The sequence below is a fragment of the Xenopus tropicalis genome, chromosome 8, assembly GCF_000004195.4.
Source record: "Xenopus tropicalis strain Nigerian chromosome 8, UCB_Xtro_10.0, whole genome shotgun sequence".
Lineage (NCBI taxonomy): Eukaryota > Metazoa > Chordata > Amphibia > Anura > Pipidae > Xenopus > Xenopus tropicalis.
Genome location: NC_030684.2, coordinates 82,496,110 through 82,523,491, shown reverse-complemented (window position 1 = coordinate 82,523,491; position 27,382 = coordinate 82,496,110). Strand labels below are relative to the sequence as shown.

General features: G+C 38.8%; 2 protein-coding genes across 4 annotated transcripts; one reads left to right on the top strand and one right to left on the bottom strand.

Moving 5' to 3' along the window:
* Positions 1-18: 18 nt before the first annotated feature.
* On the top strand, positions 19-10,777 carry angel1 (angel homolog 1). 3 transcript variants are annotated; one of them, XM_031890445.1, is made up of 10 exons: positions 19-130; positions 1,682-2,078; positions 3,698-3,906; positions 5,673-5,742; positions 5,840-6,276; positions 8,712-8,838; positions 9,052-9,162; positions 9,244-9,313; positions 9,402-9,568; positions 9,806-10,777. In XM_031890445.1, exons 2-10 carry the CDS (start codon positions 1,727-1,729, stop codon positions 9,964-9,966), a joined length of 1,704 nt encoding a protein of 567 aa, XP_031746305.1. In that variant the 5' UTR covers positions 19-130; positions 1,682-1,726; the 3' UTR covers positions 9,967-10,777. The 3 variants fall into 3 exon arrangements, with proteins under 3 accessions (XP_031746305.1, XP_031746304.1, NP_001016236.1); XM_031890444.1 differs by lacking the exon at positions 19-130 and adding an exon at positions 146-313; NM_001016236.2 differs by lacking the exon at positions 19-130 and adding an exon at positions 224-313 and having other exon boundaries at positions 9,806-10,461.
* A 3,820-nt stretch (positions 10,778-14,597) lies between these two features.
* vash1 (vasohibin 1) lies at positions 14,598-26,982 on the bottom strand. The gene is given in 7 exon segments (NM_001142178.1): positions 14,598-17,156; positions 17,233-17,339; positions 17,541-17,922; positions 18,139-18,213; positions 18,449-18,505; positions 23,380-23,468; positions 26,464-26,982. Coding segments are annotated over 7 exon segments (960 nt in total). The 5' UTR covers positions 26,647-26,982; the 3' UTR covers positions 14,598-17,089.
* Between the last annotated feature and the right edge of the window lie 400 nt (positions 26,983-27,382).

The following is a 27,382-nucleotide window of genomic DNA, read 5'->3' as shown; positions in this document are numbered from 1 at the left end:
GTTACCCTAGCAGTCCGCAGCCGGAAACTCTTTCAGAGCGGAAGTTTTGATTGAGCGTCATTGAGACAAACGGAAGTGGAGAAAAGGGAATCTGTTGCTGCGCTAGATGAGGCCTGGTGGCCGCTAGGCGGTGTGTATTGCGTAGCGGTCTGAAGTGGGAGTTGTAATGCGTGTTTATGTGTTTGGATGTAGTACCTTTCTTGTGCGCAGTTGACATTGTGGGCCGGGTGTAATGAGCGTATGAGTAGTAATGCACTTACCGCACCGTGTCAGGTTTATCCCACTTACAGCACCTATTAAACTCATAAGCAAAGTGAGATTTCTTCCGAGACATAATACCTTTTTATTAATGAAAAAGAATTTAAGGGCTTAGGTTGTTAGTCTGTGCTGCACTAACACTGGACAATCATTTGTTATACAAAGTTGCAAAGTTTTGTTAGGTAGTCTATTATTAGATACAAAAACTGATCTGGTATCCCTTTATTTCAGTGCCAACTTCCGGTCTGCGGATCTAAGTTACACATTTGCTTATGTAAATGTCATATTTTCTGTGCTTATTTTATCAGCATTGCAGAACGAACATGTTAAATAGTTTATTTGCCATCCTACCTGTTCTTAGATAGCTTATAGGCATATGTCCTCTTCATATAGTATAAGCTAATACCATGGCATGGAGGAATACCCTAATAGTAATAAATTCTTTACATTATTATTATGTATTTATAAAGATAATAATATTAGTGATATGAAATTGAAAGGGCTACAAGCAGATCATTGTCAATTACTGAATGTGTTAGAGTGATCATTTTAGACAGCTTTTGTACTACATGCCATGAGTCCTTCAACAATTTTTTTGCCCTTTTTCTTAATCTATTCTGTGTGTTTGCAACAGTTTTATAAGTTTACAAATATTTGAGGTTAATAATACATAATAATTAGAAACTAACACTATTGGTTTTGTGCAACAATGCTAAAATATTTTTGTGGGAATCTTACTAGTTAAGATCTATAACAAAAACGCTATGATCTCTGCACTGTTTTCTAATACCTACACTCAGTATTAGTATAGCATTTGTACCCACTTTAGTATTTTATATTTCTTTATATAATATCAATATCTAGGAATTTACAAAGATTTAGTTTTGGATTTAGTTGGCTGCATGATACCGCTTTGGTATCATGCAGAAAATGCAGGAATGTTTTATGGTGTGTGATGCTGTACATCAATTTAACATAATAGATCAGAAAAAGACACTCTGTCCATCTAATTTAACCTTTATATCTCAGTGAAACCTGCCTTATTGCTAATAACCATAGCACATTCCCTCCAGTGTAAAACATCCCAGCCTTGCCAGCTTGTTTCATAACTGAGACCTTCCATACCCTTTACCCTTCTTTTAACTTTTTTTATTATTAAATCCCATAACCTTACATTTATCAACATTTCAGTCTTATCTGTTCCTTCCTTCACTGTACAGATTTCCAGTTTGTCAAGGTTCCCCTACAAAGATAATACATTCTGAATAAAATGAATTGGCCAGTGTAGTGTCAGCCTTTATTGTGTTTGGTAATAAGTGCTCAACATGAATATCATCATTGAATAAAACTGTGAAATACCAAAGCTGTTGTCCTAAAAATAATTAGTCCTGTTGTGTGAAACTGCTTCTTCCTCTTTACACAGGCCACAAAATTTAGCTTTTACCTGAACACTGGAGTCAGGAGCTCCATGATGGAAGGACAGCAAACTGTCTCTTATTTGGAACCAAACAATGATGAAGCATCACACACAAATTTAAACATGGAATGCGGTGACAAAGCAATAATTAAAGATAGCATTGGATCTTTTACAAAGAGCGTGCAAAATGAGTCTTTATGTCAATGCAAAGAGAAGCATACCACAGAGTCTGATAATGAAGCAATACTTGAAACTTTGCCTTGGTCGGGCTTGCACAGTTACACAAGGCAGGATGATTCTGCTGTGAAAGAATGGGTGCTGCATAAAGAGAAACCTTCAGAAGAGGACAGTTGGCATCTCTTAGATTTGGAGCAGTCCCTGCCACAACCTGCAATGTACTCTGGTAAGTGTTTACTATTGAAAAGTATACTGGTTGATGGAGAGGAGAGATATAGACCATAGACATTTAGAGATCAAATTCCATAATACAAGGTGTTAAAAGGAAACTACCACTACATAACAATGTTCTACAAATGCTTCCTTGTTTAAAGTAGTACTGGTATTTATTGCATTATGCCACAGAAAATGCCTTTCGCACATAGCATAGTATTCAATTATTGTACTATAACAATAAGCAGATCCTTAGCCTGCTGGGGGAAAAGAGTATTTGGGGGAAAAGAGTATTTAGGGCCAAATCGCACCATGACTGATTTTTAAGGCCAAGTAACTTGTAGTTATGCCACTTAAGAGTTATTTGAAGTCACATACTAAAAGGTTAAGAAATGTGGTTTTGGGCATCACTTCCCTTTCCTTTGCTACTTTTCACATCTTTAAAGGGATTCTGTCATGATGTTTATGGTGTATTTTTTATTTCTAAATTACACTGTTAACATAGCAAATTTTATTCTTGAGCCAACAAATGTATTTTTTTAGTTGTAAAATTGGTGGTGTCGGCAGCCATCTAAGTGTCTGAGCTTTCAGAAGGAGCCAGCGCTACACATCAGAACTGCTTTCGAATAACCTATTGTTTCTCCTACTCCCATGTAAGGGCTCTGGCACACGGGGAGATTAGTCGCCCGCGACAAAACTCCCTGTTCGCGGGCGACTAATCTCCCCGAGTTGCCTTCACCTGCCATCCCACCGGCGAAAATGTAAGTTGCCGGTGGGATGGCACACGCGGCGGCGCGATTCCGCGAAAATTGGCGAAAAAGCATCGCGAGTCAACTTCAGCGATTTGCGCGAAATCGCACCGCCGCGTGTGCCATCCCACCGGTGACTTACATTTTCGCCGGTGGGATGGCAGGTGAAGGCAACTCGGGGAGATTAGTCGCCCGCGAACAGAGAGTTTTGTCGCGGGCGACTAATCTCCCCGTGTGCCAGAGCCCTAACTGGAAGCTGCTATCTTCCTTCCTTCCCATTGTTCTGCTGATCGGTTGCTGGGGGGGAAAGGGAGAGGAGTGATACTACTCCAACTTGTAGCTCAGCAGTAAAGTGTGACTGACGTTTATCAGAGCACAGTTCACATGGCTGTGGCACCCTGGGAAATGAAGAGTATGGCTAGCCCCATGTGAATTTTTTAAATTAAATTAAAAAACAAAATCTGTTTGCATTTTTGAAAAATGGATTTCAATGCAGGATTCTGCTGGAGAAGAATAGGAGTACATTTTTTAAAAATATTTTTTTTTAAATGTTTGTTTTCGGAGCAGCAGTTGTACATATTGTAGCATATTGCCTACGTATTTGGTTTGTTCTGAAGCTATTTATACAGAATTGCATCTTTAACAGGTATTGTGACAAAGTATGCACCGCACAACAAGCCTTTATAATATTCTCAATTAATAGTTTACATTTTCTATTCATAAACTGTTTTATACACTGCATGATTTACTCCAGTTACAGTACATATAAACTCATTGGAAACATTTTATATGCTATTTTGTGCATTCCTTCTAGTCTTTTCTTCAGGTTGGTCTGATTAACAAGTCAGTTTGTTTATGTACCATATTATTTGCCTGCCTTTAGAGTTCCTGTGGAGAGACTGGGAAAACCTATGCGAGACTGAGGACATCAGCGATAAACAGTTTGATTTCAGTGTCCTTTCTTATAACATCCTATCCCAGGATCTTGCAGATCAAAACCCAGAACTGTATCAGCACTGTGACCCATCCATACTTCACTGGGATTACCGATGGCCAAACATTCTGCAGGAGCTCCAGCACTGGGAGGCTGATGTATGTAATCCACCGATGTGCCAGTGCACAGACAGGTGTTAGTACTATCTAATTAATTTTTTAAAATAGTTGTTTAAATGAGGCTTAGGGTTCCTCATAAGCAGCCCAGTCATATATATTCAGTTAGTAATACTTAAGTAATCATTCTGTATTTATGTTTAGGTGCCCCTTTATAATCTGATTTACTGGGGCTGATTTACTAAAATAAAACTTGAGACAGACAGTGGTTTTCAGAAATATTTCTGAGCCCATACAGTGATTTCTGCTACAAAATCATGTCTGTTTTTAATAGAGTGCCACTTTAGGGCCTAAGGATATTTGCTATCCAGTATTGGATTCAATCCTTTTCCCTTGGTAATAGATTTCTCTGGATTCTTTGAATCTGTTGATGATGTTATGTACTGTAGATGATGAAATACCCACATTTTGTGCAGTTTTACTTTGAAGAATATTTTTCTTAATTTGTTGCAATATTTGCCCTCACAGTGTTTCACAGAGATGGTCACTCTGAGAGACCCAGCCTCTGGGATACTATACATAACTTTTCCAGTTGTTATCCCAACTTTTCAAAAACATTTGCTGGCATCTAATTCAAAATGAACTTATATTTTTCAGATAACAATAAAAATTCAACATTTGATATATCATCATTATTATTTGATATATATATATATATCTTTGGACTAATTGCTATTAAATATAGGGTTAAAATAATTTGTAAATCACTCATCCTGTTTTTATTTACATTTTACACATGGGCACAACTTTTTTGGAAACAGGCTTGTATGTTTACCCACTGTTTTGTAAAGTTTCTGTGGTCTTTGTCTATCTGCTAATTTTTTCAGAGAAAACAATATTATTTTCTAAAAAACGACCTGTGTTAGTATTATTATTTTATTGCTGCTTTGCAATTAAGTAGTGCATCCAAAACAACTTCTATAAGGGACAGTGTTCTGTGTAACTGGCAAGACGTTGTTTTATGTTGGCATTGCTTACTGTTGAAGGCCGATATTTTCTCATTCACCTAAAGGTGTGGGCTACTGAGCTAGGCCACACTGTCACCAATGTAGTTTAAATAACTGCAGCAATATATTGTCCCACTATAGAAACTGTTTGGGCTATGCTACAGAGATATAAAAATGCAGAACCTTTATTATTGTTGGCTTTTTTTCACTTTGAAACATTTGCAGCATACCAAAGCTCCATAAAACAATATTATTGAACTTATATTGCTAAGTGTGCATGACACTATGCAACCATTTTTATAAAATTATGACTGAAACTTGGTGATTTCAAGTCAGCCCCATACTGATAAGAGGTTGGATTTAGTACAAAATAGAGCTGAAACTTGGATATTTGAACCAAAGCTAGCTCTCTAGTAGTTGACTTCTTGAGTTCATGCATGTGATTTATTCAGATTTAAACCAACAATACTACAATATTCAGAAACAGGATTAGAATTTTTTTCCCATTTCTCTGTTTTGAAACAAGCACTGTCAATAGATTTTGAAATAATTAGAAATGCATAAAATAAGTATTTCCTAAATGTTTTTTGGTGAAGATTTACTTTGTGAAAAGGGGTGAAATCACAAGCCAGCAGCCAGAAATAGTGCCCAGTTCCATGATTGGTCTTTCACTGTGGGCTTAGGATATAAGTATATACTGTATGTGTACATATGTGTATATAAGGATATACGGAATGAAATATATATACAAAAAAAATCGTAGAAACCAATTTATAGTGCATTTTTCTCTAATTTTTCTAGATTATCTGTCTTCAAGAGGTGCAACAAGATCATTATAAAGAGCATGTGGAGCCTAGCCTGTCTGCAATAGGTAAATCCTCTCAGACAGCATTCTTTGGTGATATAACGTAACTTAAATCTCCAGTGTTTTAAACGGTATGAAAGAACATGTTTTTGTATTTATTCAGGGTATAGTTGTCACTTTAAACGTCGAACTGGCAGGAAAACTGATGGCTGCTGCACATGTTACAAGACTCAGCGTTTTATGCTACTTAGTGAAAGTCATGTTGAGTTTTTTCGGCCTGGTATTGATGTTCTGAATCGTGACAATGTAGGTCTGGTTCTTCTTTTAAAGCCTCTATTACCAGATGCACAACAAGGAAGGCACAATCCCATCCCACTGTGTGTGGCAAATACCCACCTGCTGTACAACCCTCGCCGAGGGGACATCAAGTTAGCACAATTAGCTCTCTTGCTTGCAGAGGTGGATAAGATTTCTCTGACTGCCCATGGCTCTCACTACCCTGTTATTCTTTGTGGAGATTTGAATGCAACACCAGACTCCCCACTGTATCACTTGTTGCGCTATGGGTACCTGAACTACAGGGGTATGCCATCATGGAAGGTGAGTAGGTTTTTTGGTTGGAACAATTTTTTTTTTTTTTTTTAAATATATATATATATATATATATATATATATATATATATATATATATATATATATATATATATATATATATAAAGGAATTATACTTCTATCACTACTGCTCTTATTGATGGTTTTTTGCAGCTAAGTTGCTTTTTGAAAATTAATTGCTGTGTTACAATAGTTTACAAAAAAAATTATCAACTTTAAGAAACAGTAAAGCAGCTAATGCTAAATTGAAATAAAAATTATATATTGAGTATTGGTTAACTTACATTTATTTTCTGTAAAAAGAGAAAGTAAAGTATTGGAACATAGCTTTTTGTGAGTAATAAAGATCAGGTTTTAGCTATTTGTTAATATGATTTAAAGTGACTATTATAGTTGATTTATCAGAGATTAGAAAACTTGAGGATTGCTTCGCATTCAAATTTGACATGGCTTCTGACTTTTAGTAGAACTGAATTTTTTCCTTTCTTTTATAGATTGTTACATCCCAATCGTATATTCCAGTTCCCAACTGTTAGGGCTTATGTATCAGTTTGAAGACTTGTTTGCCTATGAAGTCCTAGAATCTCAGGCATTCCTGGTTGTAATTTCTAAGCTCTCTTAGGCTAAATGCTTAGCTTAGTTTTGGTCTGTGTGATGCTTCTTTAAACTAGTTAAGCTCTGCCATTTCATTCACTTGCAATTTGTAATCTGTTTGACTGATCGGCAGTCATTTTTATAACCAAGCTATTTGTTGAAGAGATATTTATTGGAGATGGAGGGTGATAAATAGATCACAATAAGTCAGTACATAAAAAGTTACCTATAGGTCATGTTGGTCTTTTTTCACTGATAGGGCTGCTTTTGTAAGTTATAGTTACTTGAAGTTCCTAAACCTGACTGTTTTTCCAACCTGACTGTCCCATCTCAGCCTGTCAGTTACAACTTCTAATGCTAACAGACTCAAATATGGCAGCCCCCTCATAGAGGAACAATGGGGATCAGGATAGGTAATGTTCAAGCATTGGGCAAATACTTTTATGGCAAAATTATAAAGCTCATGCAAAGACAGTGTAATGATATATTTTGAAAAAGTTTATGAAATTTCAGGTGTCAGTATCTCTTTAAGGCAGTGCTGTCCAACTGGCGGCCCCCTCTGTGTGGCCCCCCACCTGTCTGGCTGCTTTGATGGCTTACTCTTGTGTAAGCTTTAAATGGTATCAGTACTGTGATTAACTGCCCCCCTGCATGGTTCTCATCTCAGATTCAGGCTGTAATCCCCCTGTATTGTTTAAATATGTAATCCCCTGTGTTGTTCACACCTTTTAATCTCTGCATTGTTCACCCCCTGCAGTGTTCACACCTCAGGCTCAGGCTGTAATCACTTCCATTGTTCCCCTGTTCACACCTCAGGAGCAGTAGAAACCCACAAATAATCCCTGCACACTACAAAAAGAAAATATACTGAGGTGGTACTGCAATTAAAAAGTTTTTTAATATATAGTTATTGTGCAGACTGTAGGAGCAGTGCCAGCATTGTTTCACTGTATGCTGCCTGTGTGTGCCATACACACAGGCATCATAGGGCAAGCAGAGTATGGCACACACAGGCAGGGTAGGGAAGGCAGAGTATGGCACACACAGGCAGAGTATGGCACAAACCAACCAAGAATGGCAAACACAGTGAAAGTATAGCCCACGCAGGCAAGGTAGGGAAGGCAGAGTATGGCACACACAGGCAGGGTAGGGAAGGCAGATTATGGCACACACAGGCAGGGTAGGGAAGGCAGAGTATGGCACACACAGGCCAAGTATGGCACAAACCAGCCAAGTATGGCACACAGGCAGGGTAGGGAAGGCAGAGTATGGCACACACAGGCAGGGTAGGGAAGGCAGAGTATGGCACACACAGGCCAAGTATGGCACAAACCAGCCAAGTATGGCACACAGGCAGGGTAGGGAAGGCAGAGTATGGCACACACAGGCAGGGTAGGGAAGGCAGAGTATGGCACACACAGGCAGGGTAGGGAAGGCAGAGTATGGCACACACAGGCAGGGTAGGGAAGGCAGAGTATGGCACACACAGGCAGGGTAGGGAAGGCAGAGTATGGCAGGTTTTTGCTGTACTACAACCATTAATATGGGTATGGTCATGTGATAACATGGGTGTGGTTTCAAGTGGGTGCGGTTTCAAAAAGGGGAGTGGTCAAAACTGGCTTCCATTATCGGCCCTCCACCACGTAGGTCGGAAAAATTCCGGCCCTCGGTACAACAGAAGTTGGACAGCACTGCTTTAAGGTATTGACCAGGGGGTACATGTTTGAACCTTATGAGTTTAGTAGTTTTGTCTGAGTTGTTGTGCATAATCCAGAAGTGGAAGGTAAATCATGTATCTGTGAACCTGTAATGTTGCCTTTTTTATGCAGGTCTCAGGACAAGAGCAATACTGCACTCTCAGTAATCCAAGAATACTTCCTCCTCTCCTCTGGCCAGACTACTTGGGAGTCACTGATAATTGTCAGTATGCAAAACTACACAAGCCAAAAAACCTAGGTGAGATAGATATGTGAATCAGAATGTAATTATTTAGTTATATTTGCTGAAATAATGCGGATTCATCACCGTTTAGATGATAGTTCCTCCAGCAGTGTTGTATCTTTTCTTGTGTCGTATAATGGGAGAGAGCTGGCTGCGGTACACTTTCTAAGTTTATGAAAACTACTCAAACTATTGCATTGGGTTTATTTATTTCTTTTCCTCTGTCAGATAAGCCCATATACACCCGCCAACAACTCCTAGAGCTGCGCTACTGTGAATGTGCCCTACAACGACCACCTCACCTTGTCTTCATTAAGGGTGTGACTGACAACGAGCCAGGTGAGTGGATTGACTTGGTGAGGTTCTACAGCTGATTAAAAGGAATGAATGTGCCCATCTCACCTGGCATTTCTCTCACAGATGATTTTGCTAAAGCTAGCCATCCTGTTTCACCAACTAACTTCCCTGAATCTCCGAGCACCTTCCTGAGGTACTAGCAACTTCATAGCAAAACGCAAAATACTGTTATGTTGGAGGTATGTTGTTTGGATTAAATTGCATAGGTGTCTTTTTTTAAGGCTCCCCTTCACACTGAGGCACAGTCTGCACCTAAAATCAGCATACAGCCATTTTCTACCAAGCAAAGGTTGCGCTGAGGTCACTACCTTACCCATGGGAATTGGCAGCACAGTGGATTATATCTTTTATTCTGTTGAGTCATCAGCTCAGGGTAAATCACGCCAAGGTAAGTTTGGTGCAAGACACAATTATGACATGGAAAACATTCATAGAAAGGCATTACATTGTGAATTAATTTTATAGTATGGTTCTATTTTAGTGGCATAAGAAACGCAAACCAGCAACTACTGGGGGGCCCTGAGACACAACTATAAGCATAAGAAATTCTCATGCAATTAATTTTTGAAGGTTGTACTTACCTCCCAGCTTCTTACATATAAATGTTTGTCATTTTCTTCCATAGTTATCCCGGTTCATCGGGACAGCCAACTAAAGCTACTTGGACATTTGCGCCTTCTTTGTGAGGATGATCTTTGGGTGGCCCAAGGGCTGCCAAATCCGTTCTGTTGCTCAGACCACCTCTGTTTACTAGCCCGTTTTAGCATGGACTTAACTACCCCATAAATTATAAAGTTAAATCTGCTCTATATAACTTCACAACAGTGAAAAATTAGTTGTATTACCTAAACTATGTGCAGTGTTAAATTTTAGGTCCTGTTTATGAATATATTAAACTGGACTATTTTTGGTCACATTTTTCTGGTTCACTTACTTTTAAAAACACTAGTTCAACATAAATGTCTACATTTGTGTTATGAGCATTCTGAATAATACATACCTGTTAGTAAATGTTACCAGAATTATTGGCCAACATGTAATTTGTTATCTAGAGCAGTGTGTCAGAAGATTCTTTTTTTTTTGTCAAAATTATTTAAAAAGTATTTCGTTTGCAAAAGTGATTATATGAAAAGGATTTTTCACTAAAATGATACTATTTTGTTTGCATTCCTTTTATCATAAATAACTTTGTCAAAGGCCATGTTTTAAGTTATATAAATAGACAAGTCCCTCTCCACCAAAATGCGTCTTAATAAAATTCAGTTTGCTATTAGCCTTTTATAATAGCCTTTTGTGTGGGTCATTTTACAGTATATTTTTTTACTAGGTTGCTTTTATTAGGGCAGACACATATAAAAACCATTGTGTTTGTGAGTATTGATGTTTGTAAAGATTAGTTTTCCACTGGTTCCTTCCAGTAAGAGCATTTCTAAAATGGAACAAAAACTGTGGAACCCGTCCAACAGAACACCACAAGATCACAACAGCAAAAAACTGTCCAAAAAAGTGTTTCCTGTTATTGAAATATATGTATTTTATTTAAATGCAAATTATTGATTTTGTCAAAGTTGAGTATAATAAACTTAGTTTGCTATAACATTGTAAGACTTTCCTAACAATAGTGTTGAGGTGATAGATATTTATTGAATTACATTAATAAAAATAGACCTTGCATCTATAAAGTTTGTGTAACCTTATAAAATCAGTACTCTTGTACTTTGTCCCTGTGTGTAGGACAGACTATTTCATATCAGAAAAAGAAACCTGCAGCTTTTGGGTCTCATCCAGCTGTAGTGATCTAGGTAAATAGTTTGAACTTTGTGTTCAAGTATATATCATTTTTCAGAAGCCTCAGAATGATTTTCTGTTACTGAGTTCCTTAATGTTTGTACAGAGTTCAGTTCCACAATGTTTACTCTATGTATACTTTATATGTCAGGGCTGTGCTATCTCTAGAAAGAAAAGATGGGTATGTAGTAAAAGCAATTTAAAGTTCAGTACTCAGTGCCTGGCTGTATAAAATATTATTGGTATGTCAGTACCCAGTGCCTTTCAAAGTTTATAATATGCCTGGGGTGTCAGTAACCACTGGTTATCTCTGAATAGATAGTTGATGGGGTGATAGTACCCACTGCCTAATCTACCCACTGTATATTGTGCTTAGAGTGCCAGAACCTCACTGCGTAATTGCTTGGGCTGCTAGTGCTTACTGCCTATAGACAAATGATGATGCCATTAATAATTGTTGTCATGTATAATGTGTTGGAGATATAACAGGTTACACAACCTATGTGTGTGCCAGTAAATGCTACTAGATCATATAACACATCAATAGTCCCAACACTCCTGTACATTTCATGTCCTTATGCAGTATTCAACTAGCAATATAAGCGTTCACTCCAGTTGCAGCTGCCATGATTCTTAGTTTATACTTGATACCACTCAGTGTTGGGAATGTAGTAGCTTGTGCAGTTTGCTCCAAATCTAATAACCCATAACAGCCATCTATTAACCTGTTGCACTAAACACCTTGTTGTTGGTTATTTGACTCAGGGCAGCAAAACCATCTTCTGATGCAAATGTATTTCTCATTATATTAGGGTGAAAGTGGAAGGTTCTAGTCTGTTTATAGAGGTCAGGATTAGCAGATATATATATATATATATATATATATATATATATATATATATATATATATAATATACACATACTTTGCACATGATTAAATATTTTTTTAATTATTTTCCAACAACCCCTGGGTGAAGAAAGCTTTTTTGCTTATATATATATATATATATATATATATATATATATATATATATATATATACATACATACACACCGGGAATCCTTTAAAAATAAACTATTATTGGAATATATATAAAAACTTAGTACATGGAAAGGCAGGTCAACGTTTCAGCCCCCATCTCGGGCCTTTATCAAGACCAACATGCCTTTCCACGTACTAAGTTTTTTTAAATATTCCAATAAAAGTTAATTTTTAAAGGATTCCCGGTGTGCACCGTTATACTGTACCTCTGGACTTTATCTACATTGCCTTAATCGGTAGCACCTGGGTCAGGTAATTACATGCTAAGGAGTGCTGAACTACTGTGGTTTATACATATATATATATATATATATATTTTTTTTTTTTTTTTTGGATATTTAAATCAGGGCTGTCCAACTGGCGGCCCTTGACCCCCCCTCAGTGTGGCCCCCCACCTGTCTGGCTGCTTTGATGGCTTACCTTTGTGGAAGCTTTAAATGGTATCAGTACTGAGATTAACTGGCCCCCTGCATGGTTCTCACCTCATATTCAGGCTGTAATCCCCCTGTATTGTTTAAATATGTATCAATGCACCAGAGGTCACCCCTTTAGAGGAATGGAGGTTCCATTTAAAGCAGCGTAGGTGGTTTTTCATGGTGAGGGCAGTGAGGTTGTGGAATGCCCTTCCTAGTGATGTCTATGAAGATTTTCATTCATCCAGGTCATGGTATATCTAGTATAAATAAATTTGAAGCAACTGGACTTGTTTAGTAATCAATGATTACTAAACAAGTCCAGTTGCTTCAAATTTATTTATACTAGACCTTCCTAGTGATGTGGTAATGGCAAATTCTGTTAGTGCCTTTAAGAGGGTCCTGGATGAGTTCTTGAAAAAGCAGAATATCCAAGGCTGTTGTGATTCTAATATCTACAGTTAGTATTAGTGGTTGTATGTATAGTTTATGTATGTGAGTGTATAGATCGGTAAGTATATGTTGTGTGTGCTGTGTTTACTTGGATGGGTTGAACTTGATGGACTCCGGTCTTTTTTCAACCCTATGTAACTATATGTAACCATGCCCTATGCAGCCCGTGTGTACCACACTCTGCCTGCCCTTAGCTGCCTGTGTGTGCCATACTCTGCCTGCCCTATGCCACCTGTGTGTCATACTCTGCCTGCCCTATGCAGGCAGGGGTATGTTCTGGGAGTTTGTTAGCATTTGAAAATAGTCATTAAATGGTCCCTAAGGGCTCTGGCACACGGGGAGATTAGTCGCCCGCAACAAATCTCCTTTGTTACGGGCGACTAATCTCCCCGAACTACCATCCCACCAGCGAAATGTAAGTCGCTGGTGGGATGGCACACGCGATTTCTGCAAATCGCCGAAAATGCCTCATGAGGCAACTTGGGCGATTTGCTGAAATCGCCTGCGCAGCGTGTGCCATCCCACCGGCGAATTACATTTTCACCGGTGGGATGGTTGTTCGGGGAGATTTGTGCCAGAGCCCTAAGATGTGTAATTATGTGCTGGGGGTTGCTGTGCTATCTACAGGGGAAGAGGGGGCATAGGGATTTAAGGTTGTGTCTTAATATGACATAATATAATTCTTTCATATATGAATGAAGGGTGATATCCCTACAGTGACCACCAACCATTTGGTTTTTGCTGCACTATTACCATTAATGTGGATATAGTCTTAAAGGGACAGTAACACCAAAAAATGAAAGTGTATAAAAGTAATTACAATATAATGTAATCCTGCTCTGTACTGGTACAACTGGTGTGTTTTCCTTAGAAAGACTAATATAGTTTATATAAATAAAGCTTCTGTGTAGCCACGGGGGCAGCCATTTACAGGAGAAAAGGCACAGGTTACTTAGCAGATAAGAGATAAAACCCCATTATATTCTACAAAGCGTATCTGTTATCTGCTATGTGCCTGTGCCTTTTCTCCTTTTTCCCAACTTCAATGGCTGCCCCCGTGTTGACATAGCAGCTCATTTATATAAACTATATTAGCGTTTCTGTTGCAAACTTACCAGTTTTACCAGCACAGGGCAATTGTACATTACATTTTAATTACTTTAAAACACTTTCATTTTTTGGTGTTACTGTTCCTTTAAAAGCTCTTGTGATAACATGGGTGTGGTTTTACGTGGGTGCAGTTTGAAAAGGGGGAGTGGTTAAACTGGCTTCCATTATTGGCCCTCTACCATGTTGGCCAGAAAAATTCCGGGCCTCGGTACCACAGAAGTTGGGCAGCGCTGATTTAAATCATTTACCTTGCGCCCGAGGAAAGAGCCGAAGCAGAGTGCCACCCTGGGTTCGATATATATACATATATATAACAAAGAACAGCACTGCCCTTAACTGTAGGGCCAATAAGAACTGCTGAGTGTGCAGTGCATATTTACTCCACCTGCGCTAAAGCAAGCTTTATATGTGTGTGTCTATACAGTCAACATCAATAGTGACAAATGATACAAACCTTCTGTTGTTGTTGCTTTGATACCTAATCCATGTTGCTTTTTATCAAAATTTCTATGGATGCAGTTCTTGCATGGTAGTGTTAGCAGCTACACATCATCAAAGAAGAGTGAATGTTATCATTCTGTACATACAGAGTAACAGTCAAAACTTGGATGTGAGGAATCATTTTATTTATTAATATTTCACTGTAAAAGTGCTCAGATAAATGAGAATAAAATGTAGGTCATAAAGTGGTGTGTCCCCTGACAGACCCGTGCAGTGACATTACATGTCAGGTAACAGTGATTAGTGGTTTTTTTTTTAGCTGGCACATGTGGTTTAGGGACAAGGCAACCTGCATAACATGTGCAAAAAGCAGACAAAGGGTTAATACTGATGCTTCTTTGCCATAGTGACTAATGACCCTAAATACTCAAGTATACTGTCATATACTCACTAAAGCATGAATCATACTTTTCCCTTCAAATAGACTTGTACAGAGTTAAACTGCTGTTCTGTTACTTAGGCACAAAGATGTGATACATGGAACATGCACAACAGTACAGTTTCAGTACCGCAAGCAAATCAGATTTAATTAAGACTTCCTAGGAAAATATTTAAATTCAAAATCCTATGACTTTTTAGTCCCTGAGGTTTTTTTTTTTTTTTTTTAAATAATTTTGAACCCCTCAACTGCAGGTTAAAAATAAGTCATGTGACCATAGGAAAAAAGTCATTAATAAAACACTTTCTAATAATCAGTATGTGTGGCCAAGAGTTTTAATTATATGTATAAGTATTTAAATCATAAAATAAAAATATACAAACCCCACAGGCCATAGCCTTACAGCACTTATTCATAGGCGTTAAAAAACACAAAAGACCAGACTTTTATAGTCTGTGAGGTTTGTGCAATATTATATTATGACAAATCCAATTCTTTTTTTATCATGATAATTGTTTATGGTACAGGATTATTTTTGCTTTTGCAAATATGGACCCTGTTGTCACTGGGGGTAACCTAAATGCATTTGTACAATGCAATAAATAATACTCCCACCCATACCAAAATACAAAATAAATTAAGCTCACGTTCATCCTACAAGAACTTTTGGCAGGAATTTGAAGGTCAAGGGGTCCAAAAAGCAGCACATTTAAAATCAAAAATAATTTAGCAAAAAAACAAATTACTATGTATTTATTGTTTAGTTTTTTTAAAGGAGAACTAAACCCTAAAAATGGCTAGAAATACCATATTTTAGATACTGAACTTACTGCACCAGCCTAAAGTTTAGGTGTCACTATAGAAGGAATGATCCAGGCCTTCAAAGTTTTCACAGGAGCTTCCCATCTTGGATTCGGCTAAAAGTATCAGTGGCACTCAAATGTTCAGTGGGTTCTGGGCAGCTGAAGGGGATTGTAGCAAATTATCCAGCAGAAGATGAGGCTGACCTGTCATATTAGCTGATACTACATGGCTGATTTTACATTATTATTACATTCTAATGATAATGCACTGGTTTCAGAGCTGCCATGTGATGTGACTCTGAATAAATTGCTAATCAGCCTTTAACTGAGACATATTCTATATATACAGTGTATTTTGAGTCAGTCCCTAAGATCATGTAACTAAAATCAGCACAAAGCACGTGCAGTGAATCATCAGAAAAGAGAGTTTATGTCTAGCCCTCTTCTTTAGTTCTCCTTTAAATGAAGTGTATATGGATGCATATTCCACTTATCAATCCTATATGCTAACTAATCCAGAGCAGACCTACGCTATCTGTACACATTACTCCAGGGAAGGCATCCCAGATGTCAATTCACAGACTACTCTAAGGCAGAACAAATGCATATCAATATATTCTATTCCAAGGTAAATTGTTCCATTGTCTAAAGATTATTGCAAAGCCAATCCAAATTCTTCACATAGAGAGGAGAGACTTACCACATCCCTCCCCCTGTGACAATTCCAAATCAGAGTAGATTTGGTCTATTACAGGGCAATTCACATCAGTCTTTCACCAGTGCCAAACTATCCAGTTTCCACACAGACTAAACACAATGCATGGAGCAATCACCCCAGCACACAGACAAATACGCATCTAGCTAATCACTGGACATTTCCTACTATAAGGTTGAGTTTTCCAATCATTACAAAATACGAGCAACTGCCAAGACCAAAGCTGGCGACTCAGGTTTCCCGACACACTTCCTAGCTAGGTGTAAACCATCCAAACACACAGACCATTCCAAGACAAATTTATGCCACTGTGAATAAAGAAATTTAGGGCAAAACTAACCCATTATTATCCACAGGCTGCTCTAGAACATTTTAGGTCAAACAGCAATCTACCCGCACATGCCAGTATTCTGTTAGCCACCCTTCAGTTTAAGGTTTAGTAGTGTGGCTTATCTCTCTCTTTCTTGCACTAAAGAGTAAAGACCAGCTTGTCTAGGAGATCTTAATGGAATTATCTGGGACAAATTATTGACTAGAATAGAAGGGTAGTACTGTGTTATAAAAGGAAAATTTCAGCAGTTATTAAACAATCCATCTTTCTTGATGCCAGCCTCCTTGGGGGAACAAAAGAAATCCCCGGGACCAGCCTGGTAAAATTGATATATTTCCCATGTTAGAATTTCTACTTTATTCTTTAATTCCCCTTCATACTCGAATCTGGTATCCGCCAAGATCAGGGAGAGACTTCTCTGCAGATTTTTCCCCAGATGAGCTGAAAGAAGACAGACAATGGTAAAGTACCGGTAAATTGCACAAAGAAATGCATACTAAGCTTGAAAACAAATTACCGTCTTTCAGGACGATCTCTTCGTTGAGGGCTGGATTGTCCTCTTTGCGGAGAGGCAGTAACATCTCTCTTTCGGTCCTTAGGTGGGGAAGGAGGTCCCTTGGTTATCTGATAGAAGGGGATCATTGTTAAGATAACATGAGTTATGGGCATGATATTAGCCACATTGTTGTTCTGTCCCCCCCCCCCCCCAACCCCTGTACTGCTTTCCTATATTTCTTGCAACCTTTTTCTTAATATTTTTCTATTACTACCTATCCACTTCTACTGTCTACCCACTAAGATAACCACATATAGTTCCTCCATCACCCTGAGTCGCATCTCTCTGCTGTGTCGCTCCAGTTCTCTGCGTAGTCCCTCTGTTCCAAGCTCCTGGACATCAAGAACAGAGTGCTTCCAGTCAATCTGCTCCACACTGTGCGGGTCATGGGACACATAGCGGCCAATCTTCACTTTACGTAATGTGTGCCAACATTTAGAGTAGGCATCCTGGAAGTCTGCAAGCAAGTCACTTAGAGTCCGGTGCTTTAGTGGCTTATACATCAAATCATCACGTCGACTTATGCCTAGTGCCCCAAAATGATTGCCCCAGTGAAGCCCCAGGACAATATGCCTGAAGCAACCACCAGAAAATTGGGTCTTAAAACTGATAGGAAAGCGTTCCAGCCCAGCAATGCTGTTAGTCAGGTAGCTGCAGTAGAGGTTTAGGAGGCCATCAAATTTAGTTATGAAAAAAGAAAACTACCATTGCCAACACCCAGGAAAGGTACCCAAACCCCATACTGGTTAACATCAGCATCAGATTTTATGCTAATATAAAACATTTGTAATCAGAAATAAATGGTTATGAGACTTAAATTGTGTTATGCATTGAGCAGGACCATATTATTGTTAGTATAAAGGATACATTGCCAGAATGACAGCCTCTAAACATTTAATTGGTAGAGCCTCTTTGGTCATCTCTTTGGCTAGGTCCATTAGTCTGAAAATGAAAAAAATAAATCAAGAGATTTCTTGCAACTTCCAATCAGTGTGATTAGATCTGATTTCATGTTACATAAGTGGTGTAGTAGACAGTGAATAATACTAAACAAGATACATGACGGGGAAAATACATATTAAAATATATTTTAAAGGGTTGCTTATTTATCATCCCAGTAACGTATGGCTTAGTCTTGTATTCTGTATCCCAATGTTGACCTAAAGACAAAGCATACCCTGTGAGGGGCCGTGTCTTCTTGATTTCAAAGAACTGTGTCCCTGTGTGATTGTATCTGAAATATTGTCAAGTGCAAAATCAGTTAGTTGTGGGAAACTGCTTAAGACAGACATGCTTCCTATCCTTCCTTACTTGATGCAAATAAATGCACCATAAAATGATTATGTAGCTTGCTGGTGCTTCAGAAATAAATGGTGATGATTACTTAAGTAAGACAATAAAAGTCATCACTCTACAGACCACTCCATGCTTTTCATGTCATGAGAGTAGGCAAGGTATTTCTTATTAATATATTTATAATTCTTTGCAACACTTTGTTTGTGTTGCTGTTCCTTTAAATGAGTTTGCTATATTTATCTAGAATTGGAAGTCTATTGGTGATTCTTTAGTGATAAAACAACATATCAGTATTTTGGACATGAAATATTAATATAAAATAAATATGGTAAATATAATACTAAAAATTACTCACATAGTTCAAAAGCCATTTTCTTTTACAGATAGCAATATGTAATTGGCAGATTAAAGAAAGCACCAACAGTACTACCCCCAAGAAGCTGCCAAAGCAGCATCAGTGCACGTCAGAATATATTCTAAATTATGCTTAACCAGGAGGCATGTGACATAATTCTTCCATGAGTCCCATCATTTTATAATAGAACAAAACACTCTCTTAAACACCTTAACAAAAATTTCCATAACAGATAAACCTTTGGATCCCCCCCATACTTCTAATTTATATATACTTGTACAGTTCTACTGTTTGCATGTGGAAGCAAGTGTATGTTTGCAGGGGCATTCAGAACTCACCCACTTGCACCACTGCCCCTTATAGGTGTAAGCAAGTGCATTTTACAGACCCCCCTACTCCCGCAATAATTATTCCTGGGACCTAGATACACACTTTGGTCATTCACCATTAGAAAATGAATCGCACTGTGGTCAGAAATTTGCACTTGCACATAAATTGGCATTGTGCACAGTGCTTATTGGATGAAGGTGATCAATAGTTTTGTATTTATGATAATTAACCTAGCTTATTTTGAGTAACAAAGGACTTACATTTTAGACCAGTGATCCCTTTTTTACTTGTGAGCCACACTTGGATGTAAAAAGTGTTGGTGAGCCACACAAGCATGAAAAATGTTCTTTGGGGTTACAAATAAGGACTGTGATTGGCTCTTTGGTAGCCCGATGTGGACTGCTGGCCTGCAGGAGGCTCTGCTTCGTGTAAAACTGTTTCTCTATGATTCCAAAACTTGCCTCCAACCCAGAAATGTAAAAATGGCACTTTGAGGCCACTGAGGCAACATCAAGGAAGGTGGTAAGCAACATGTTGTTTGTGAGCCACTGGTTGGGGATCACTGCTCTAGACTGACCAGATTTTATTTAATGACACTTCTGCCCAGAGGTAGAACTAGGGATAAGCAGCTGCCTAAGGTGCAACAGGGTGGGGGGATGCAAGCTGGAACAGAGGCAGTGAGCTAAGTTACCAGTGGAGACAGAGGTACATTGCAGCATGGGGTTTCCATTTTTTTGGCTGTGGATAAGAGTGGGGTGGGATTAATAGTGACCCGTGGCTGGGTGTGAGACCTTGGATGCACTTAGAGCTTGCTTAGCATTGCTGCTGATTGCTCACTACAGGCAACTGATGCAAAGTTATTTGTATGTTTTACTTTGGATGTCAAAGCAATACACAGATCAAAAAATCAAAGTGGAGCTGTATGCTGTAATGACTATGAATGCCTTTGTTGGAGTTTTTTCCTCAAACTTCCAACACCTTGTTCATCAATGTAGCTCTTGAAAAATATGCCACACCAATTAAACTCTCATAGTCAGACAGTTGTTTAACTGGGTCTTTTCCTACAGGTCTTAAAAGGACAAGTCAACCCAAAATATAATGTTTTGCCTTAAAAAAGAAAACAACATTTTAAGCAACTTTGCAATATACATTCATCACAAATTTGCAATGTAACACATACCAGCAGACTGACAGACCTGAGTTGCTGGAGGAGACTGACCTTTGCAACATTGTTTAACAACCAGGAGTTCAACAAATGCTGCTTTCTATAGCAATTGCATTTACAAATAACTTTTAAAGCATTAAAAATGTTTAATAAATTCATATTGAAAAGTTGTTTAGTATTATGTTTTCTTTTACTAAAACAATTTTTGGGGGTTTGACGTCCTTTAAGATTATATACTCAATGTTTTTTTTACAGTTAAGTGCAGCCACAGCATGGAGGCAAATGCAGGGCTTAATTACACCGCAAATGCTAAAGCTGATGTTCTTAAATATATGAATGCACTGCACCTTGACCAACTTTATAAATGCCAATGGGTATAAGCCCAAAGAGGGTTCCACAACTGTGGAAACATCTGCTTTCAAAACCTTTTATCCCTCACTCATTCAAGTGATTAATGTATTCTGAAAGTCAGAGGGGAACTCTGTCTTCCAAACCAAAGTTTGATAAAGAGCTCCACATAACACTGTAACCCTGATATACTTATCACTGTTATGTGTTCCTTCAAAAAGTTTAAATAAATGCCATTTTTATATGCTGAAATCCAGCTGCAAAACAGTTCTCTTTCTGCATCATTTAAGATCCTGGGGAGGAGGGACTAAAACACTGATGTTACAACTCCACAGTATACAGACAACATGCAGGAACTTCATAAACCACATTGCATTGCACCATGATGTTACTTTCCTTATTGACATGATTGCATGGAATTGTAGGATTTGGAGGATGCAGGCTGAGAACAGTCAACTACTGTTAGATTTTATGTAGTCAGTAGTCAGCAAGATCACCAGAAGAACAAGGTCTAGGCTTAGGTACCTGTTCCAAACCATATTAAACCGCTGCAAATAACTGATGTATATTGCATATGTTTACTTATCAAAAAGCATAAGTTGTGTTTGGGTGGAGTTCCCCTTTAAGCTGTCTGTACATTGGTCAGTAAAAACTGCTGAATAAGCTCCTCCAGACCAAGTCAGCAGCTTATCGGCATGTGCCATAGGTAGTTTTAAAAATCCAACTGGGTAAGAGCAAGACTAACACAGCATGCACCTTGTGGATCCGTGTATGGGCAGTCATATCGGGCAAAAATCTTTATGTGCATGGCCAGCTTTACTTGTAGAATCTCACAAGTAATAGAAGGCAATATAGATGAGTAAAGTAAAATGTACTCCTCCACAAATGTATTAAGTGTCAATATAGTTTTTTTTCAGAATCCCATGAGAAGGTTCCAACTCTCCTATCACATTAGAAGAAGCAGGAACTTGTGGGATATTTGCATGCATGGGACAACCGATGCAGGCAGGACCCTGTCCAGAGGTTTTTCTTTATTGATCTATATATAAAAAGTGGCATTTCTCACATGATTAATTAAAATTCCTGACATTTATTACACATAGTTTGTAGAGGACTCTGCTACATCACTGCAATCACCAACTAAGGTATATGACTGACATGGTATTAAGTTCTTTCTGCGAATTCCTGCTATAACTTACCTCTCAGTCAATCCCTGCCTCTCTTTGTACTGCTCCCAGCTCATCAACAGAATCTGATGTGATTAATACATCTACTTATTTCCTGCTCAGTGTATTAGATATTTTATTTCCATAATGCCTACCTTTGTTGTGTAATGGTCAAATACCTTCAAATGGCCATCTACAGACATTTATACATGTGTACTGCCTCTGTCCTTAGAAACACTATTAAACAAAGGCCTGGGAATGGAGCTTTTGATTGCATATGCCTGTAAAAAATACTTCACCTCACTTTGAATTTAAGATCCATAATAGCTCCCATTTAAGTTAAATTCCACCTTACTTGATGTTACTCCACCTTACTAGTAATGATGAATAATAACAGAGTGACACATTCCAGGTCACCACAGGAACATGTCCCGATGCCTATATTGATTTTGCCCATAGCAACAAATCAGCAATTAGATTTCCATGTACACCCACAAATTAGAAAACAAAAGTTCTGACTGGTTGATACACCGGTGATGTTGGCTAACACACTATAATAAATATGCCCCAGTGTCCAAAAATGCCATATCCCCAAATTTGAGTGGGGTGGGTCTTTTCTAAATCTGATGTTGTTTTATAGCAATCTAACTTCATTAATATTTCTTACTCTGAATTTACTTAAATCCATCTTTGTGAATATTCCCTTAACTGCATTTAAAAAATAACACAGAAAATCTGCTATAGAAGAAACAAAACTAACCAAGTGGCCAAGTCCACCACAGAGCTTCTCCTGGTTACCCAACAGGACTTTTTTTTTGAGGATCCCAGCCCCATAATGGCTTTTTGTCCCTTTCTGCACTGCTGGTTCTGATTCTTCTAGTCAGAGCTTTTCCAGGCAAGACTCAATTTCCCACAATGCCTTGCATGTTTCTTAACAGGTCTGTTAATCAGCTGGCTTCTGCTACTGCAGTGATCCCCAACCAGTTGTTCGTGAGCAACACCTTGCTCCCCAACCCCTTGGATGTTGCTCCCAGGGGCCTCAAAGTAGGTGCTTAGTTTTTGAATTCCTGGCTTGGAGGCAAGTTTTGGTTGCATAAAACCCAGTGTAAAGCCAAACAGAGCCTCCTGTAGGCTGCCAGTCCACATAGGGGCTACCAAATAGCTAATTATAGCTCTTATTTGCACCCCAGGAACTTTTGCCATTCTTATGTTGCTCCCCAACACTTTTTCCATTTGAATGTGGCTCATTGGTATAAAAGGTTGGGGATCCCTGTGCTACTTTAACAGGCAGAACCAGCAGTGCAGGAAATAGCAAGTCAAAGACAAATAATGCTTTAAAAAATAATTACATTTACAAACAGCTTGCTTCAGATTATTTGGAAATATTTAACATTCACATCTCCTAGGCAGAGGGGCTTAGCAAAATGCACTTAGCAATATAAGGATACTGCAGCTCTCGAATGTATCTTTGAATAGCCTCAATGCGTTCTGGAACTGTGGCTCCAACATGAAAGGATGGAACACTAGGAGCTGGAACCTATGGAAAAAGCAGAATTAAAATGTAATTACTAGACTTTATTTACTACAAACAGCATGTAGAAATGTGCACCTTGAAAAAAATATAAAGTAATTCACATTTATTATTTTGGGTAGCAAGTTAACTTTAGATAAATGTATAAAGCACGGTGTGTGGATCTTACACAGGGAAGGATAAATGGCTGTGCTACAGTTTCTGTGGAGTTATATCTTGATCACTTGTACAGTTTCCCTACACTTCAACAGGACAATATACACCTATATTCAGTATGAGCCAAATAAATGTTGATTGGATTGAATAGTCTTTTAATAAAAAAAAATGTTATTGTAAATCACAGAATGAATGGATTGTCTTTTTTTTATTGTAATACTACCCCCTACTGTTGGCCAGTGCCAGGTGCATCAGCAGATAAAGAAATAAAAGGTGCTGCAGCTACTGCTGCTGTACTGCTCATTCATGTGCTTTGCACAAATGATCAGAACAATAAAAAGGTGACTAGACTGTGTGTTTCCCCTTGTAAACTCTTCATTCCTGGGGGGGGAGCCAATATGTTAGGCACCCCCTAGTCAATGGAATCGCTAAGATTTTCCTCAAGTCGGTGCTTCTTCACCAGTCTGGAGAAAAGGGTAGTGGAGTACGGACATTTTACGTACCTTTCACAGGCGTTACTAGTAGAGACTTGGACTTGCACAATATACTAAAGTCAAAAAATTCTACACTACTTCTGCTGCCCCATTCTATGTCCAAAGGGACACCTGGGAAAGGTAAGCATAATAAAGGTAGCACACAGCACTGAATTTTTTTTCTAAAAGGAGCACAGCCCTAACATGGCACTTCCTTGTAAATTGGGGTTTCCTTATCCTTTTATATCAGAAGCTTGCTGTCTAGCATTCATTGCTACACTGTGATCTGAATAGAGTAGTAGTAGTACATAGGATCCATATACTTATTTACGGTGTTCACATTTCACAAAAAAGATAGCAGATGGGATCAAGCGGGCATATTTTATCAGAAAAGAGTCCAAAACCACCACTGCTTTTCAGATGTAAGGCCCCAGTCACACAGAGTCTTTCCTCCACTTCTCTCTGCCTGCAGTTTTTAGTCAGGTAAAGAGAAGCACATCTGCTTAATACACTTTGTTCTGTAGCTAAATTGCCAAACAAAGCACTCATTTGAGCATTTGTGAGCTGAACTGTGAGAACAGGTGAATATTTTTGGAGCATAATCAGCAAACAAAGTAAACAATATATCTAAAGTGATAAAAACTCTCACATCGTAGTGTGTGAAAAAACTGTAGTGATCTATACATAATAATTAAAAGTAAATACAAGAAATGAATCTGCCCCTCCTGCACAATATACAAATACAGTAATTTACAGTCTTTACATCTGAAAACTATGCATACTTTATATGTCATAGTTAAAAAAATACTAAATTTCAATTTGTTGATCTCTTTGGTGTAAGGCATAAGTATGTTTTATCTCAACATATCATTTATGTCTTTAGTATCAACAAGTTTTGCAGCACTTGCATGCAACAAGGGTTATGCATTAAAATTGAACCTGTCATTACTACCCTAAAGTAGATGGAAAGTCATTATAATCACTTATTTGAGACCCTGGGCCAGTGCCAAAACTGCTCCGGCCAGGGTACTACTTTGAAGCACCGTGCTAAAATCATCTTCCTAAATTCTCTCTATGGCCTGGTCCATGTGCATATGTATACTAGAGTGCGCAGCGGGCTTATCACTCTACTGTACATGCACACCTGGCCCAGGCCACAGTCAAGATTGAAGAAACAGAATAAGATTGTGACATGGTGCTCCTACAGAGGAACAGCGAGCTATTGCAGTTTTTTCTTGTAGCAAACAGGAGCACTAACCTTGGGTAAAAGATTATAATTACTGGGGGGTGCTTAACATTTGGCCCCCACTGTGATTGTGCATTTCCTCCTCCTTTAAAGGAATTGTTCACCTTTAAATTGACTTTTAGTATGTTGCAGAGAGTGCTATATGAAAAAAATACCATTTGTATTCATTTTTTTAATTATTTATCTTTATATACAGCAACTCTTCAGTTTTTAATTTCAGCAGTTATATGGTTGCTAATGTCCAATTACCCTAGCAAATAGGCAGTCGTTCAAATAAAAAATTGGAATATGAATAGGAGTGGGTCTGAATAGAAAGATAACTAATAAAAGGTAAAAATGACAATTAAATTGTAGACATTAAAGGGCAAATGTTTTTTGGCTACCAGGATCAGTGACCCAATTTTGAAAGCTGGAAAGAGTCAGAAGAAAGCAAAAAATTCACTGGACTGGTCATCCTGGCAGCAAAGTTACGGCATACCTTATATTGGAAGAAGCACACCTCTGGCACTTCAACATCTGAGGAAGGAGTGTTCCCCTGAAAGGTTGTGCTGCACTTCTGCTGAAATAAATGGTTTAAAGGCATTTTCTGGAGTATAGAGGTGTGCTTCTTCCAATATAAGGTATAACTATAACTGGATGTTGTTTGGCTTGAAAGTGAATGCACCCTCCAAATATGTAAGTGGTGTGCTGAAGAATTTGTTTTCTCTAGCAAAGGTATGGCACTAGGCAGCTTCCAAATGAGAATACTCCATTGTAAAAAGATTAAAGAGACTCTGATCACACCACATTTCTACTGTGGGCCATAGGATGGAAATGTCTTGCCATTACAAAAGGGCAGTACAAATGGCAGTCTTTAAGTCAAGGGCAGCAAATCATCAGGGTTGCTGGGTTGAGTAAGAGTAGCACAAATAATGGGGTGTATCTAAGGCTGTGTCTGGGAAAGCAAGGGGGCAGGGTTTTGGGGTGTTCTACAGAGGGCACACAAAAGGGCCATTGAGCAAGCTGGGTGGCAGACAGTGCAAGTAAGGACACAGGTGTGGCACAGTGGCAATGTGAGTGCTGAACCTGCTGCTTATACTTTATAAAGAGAACACTCACTACTATTGCCTCCTCTGCACGAACTTACCCGGGGCAGATCTTGCGCCTCCCGAATCCTTCTCACCAGCGCCTCCCCGTCAGGATGGGTTTTGCCCACGAACTGCCACATTCGTTCCCATGTTGGTTCATCTATTGGGAGGCCCCCTCTATTCACATAAAAAGGAGCTCCCCCATCCTCCTCATCCCCTCCATTCTGAAGCGGCTCAGACATCTCTGTTGCACCCCTGCCACAGGTTAATACACTGCCAACGCATTCCACGTAACTACTAGCCAAAGCAAGCCCTATACGCATCCTACCGACAGCCAACACTGAGTAATAAGACTATTATAAAACTGGTCCCCTACGTAACACATCATTCATTTTATCCCATGCCACTCCATACAGTGTTTCTAGTTAGTGTCCATTCGCCCAGCGTTAAGTCATACAGACACCTCACATACTATCACCGGTTCCCCGGCACCCCAAACATTCTGCTCTATACTGTGCCCTCTGACCCCCACTAGCCTGCACTTTATTGCCTCACGGTTACTGCCCCTGCCTCTCCCGCACACAAAGCTCTCAAAACCGGGAGGGGCAGCTGTATGACAGCAGGATCCTCATTAACCCACTGAGCGCTGAGCACTAAAATACGGCTCTTAGCTATGTATAGAGACTATGGAACCTGTGTCTCTGGCAAACATCAGGTTAAGGCCAACAGGAACTGTGCAGCCAATAGGACACAGGAGAGAGTTGATGATGTCAGATGGCTCATGCCCACCACAGAAATAACGGTTTGCACAGGGTTGGAAACACAGCGAATTGCTGATTGGCGCTTTTCCCAGAGTGATAGGGAGAATAGCCAATAACTGTACAATAGGCTATTGTACCATATGCTGTCTTGATTGAGTTGTGCTAGTGCATATTTCCAGAATTCTGCATGCTTGGACGTTCCAGTAAAGTATTCTTT

Bases quoted from the DNA above. Each gene is read 5' to 3' on its own strand.
- angel1 (XM_031890444.1), top strand. From the start codon at position 251: ATGCACTTACCGCACCGTGTCAGGTTTATCCCACTTACAGCACCTATT. The intron at 6,277-8,711 runs GTGAGTAGGTTT...TTTTTTATGCAG, and splicing joins GGGGTATGCCATCATGGAAG to GTCTCAGGACAAGAGCAATA. The intron at 8,839-9,051 runs GTGAGATAGATA...TTCCTCTGTCAG, and splicing joins ACACAAGCCAAAAAACCTAG to ATAAGCCCATATACACCCGC.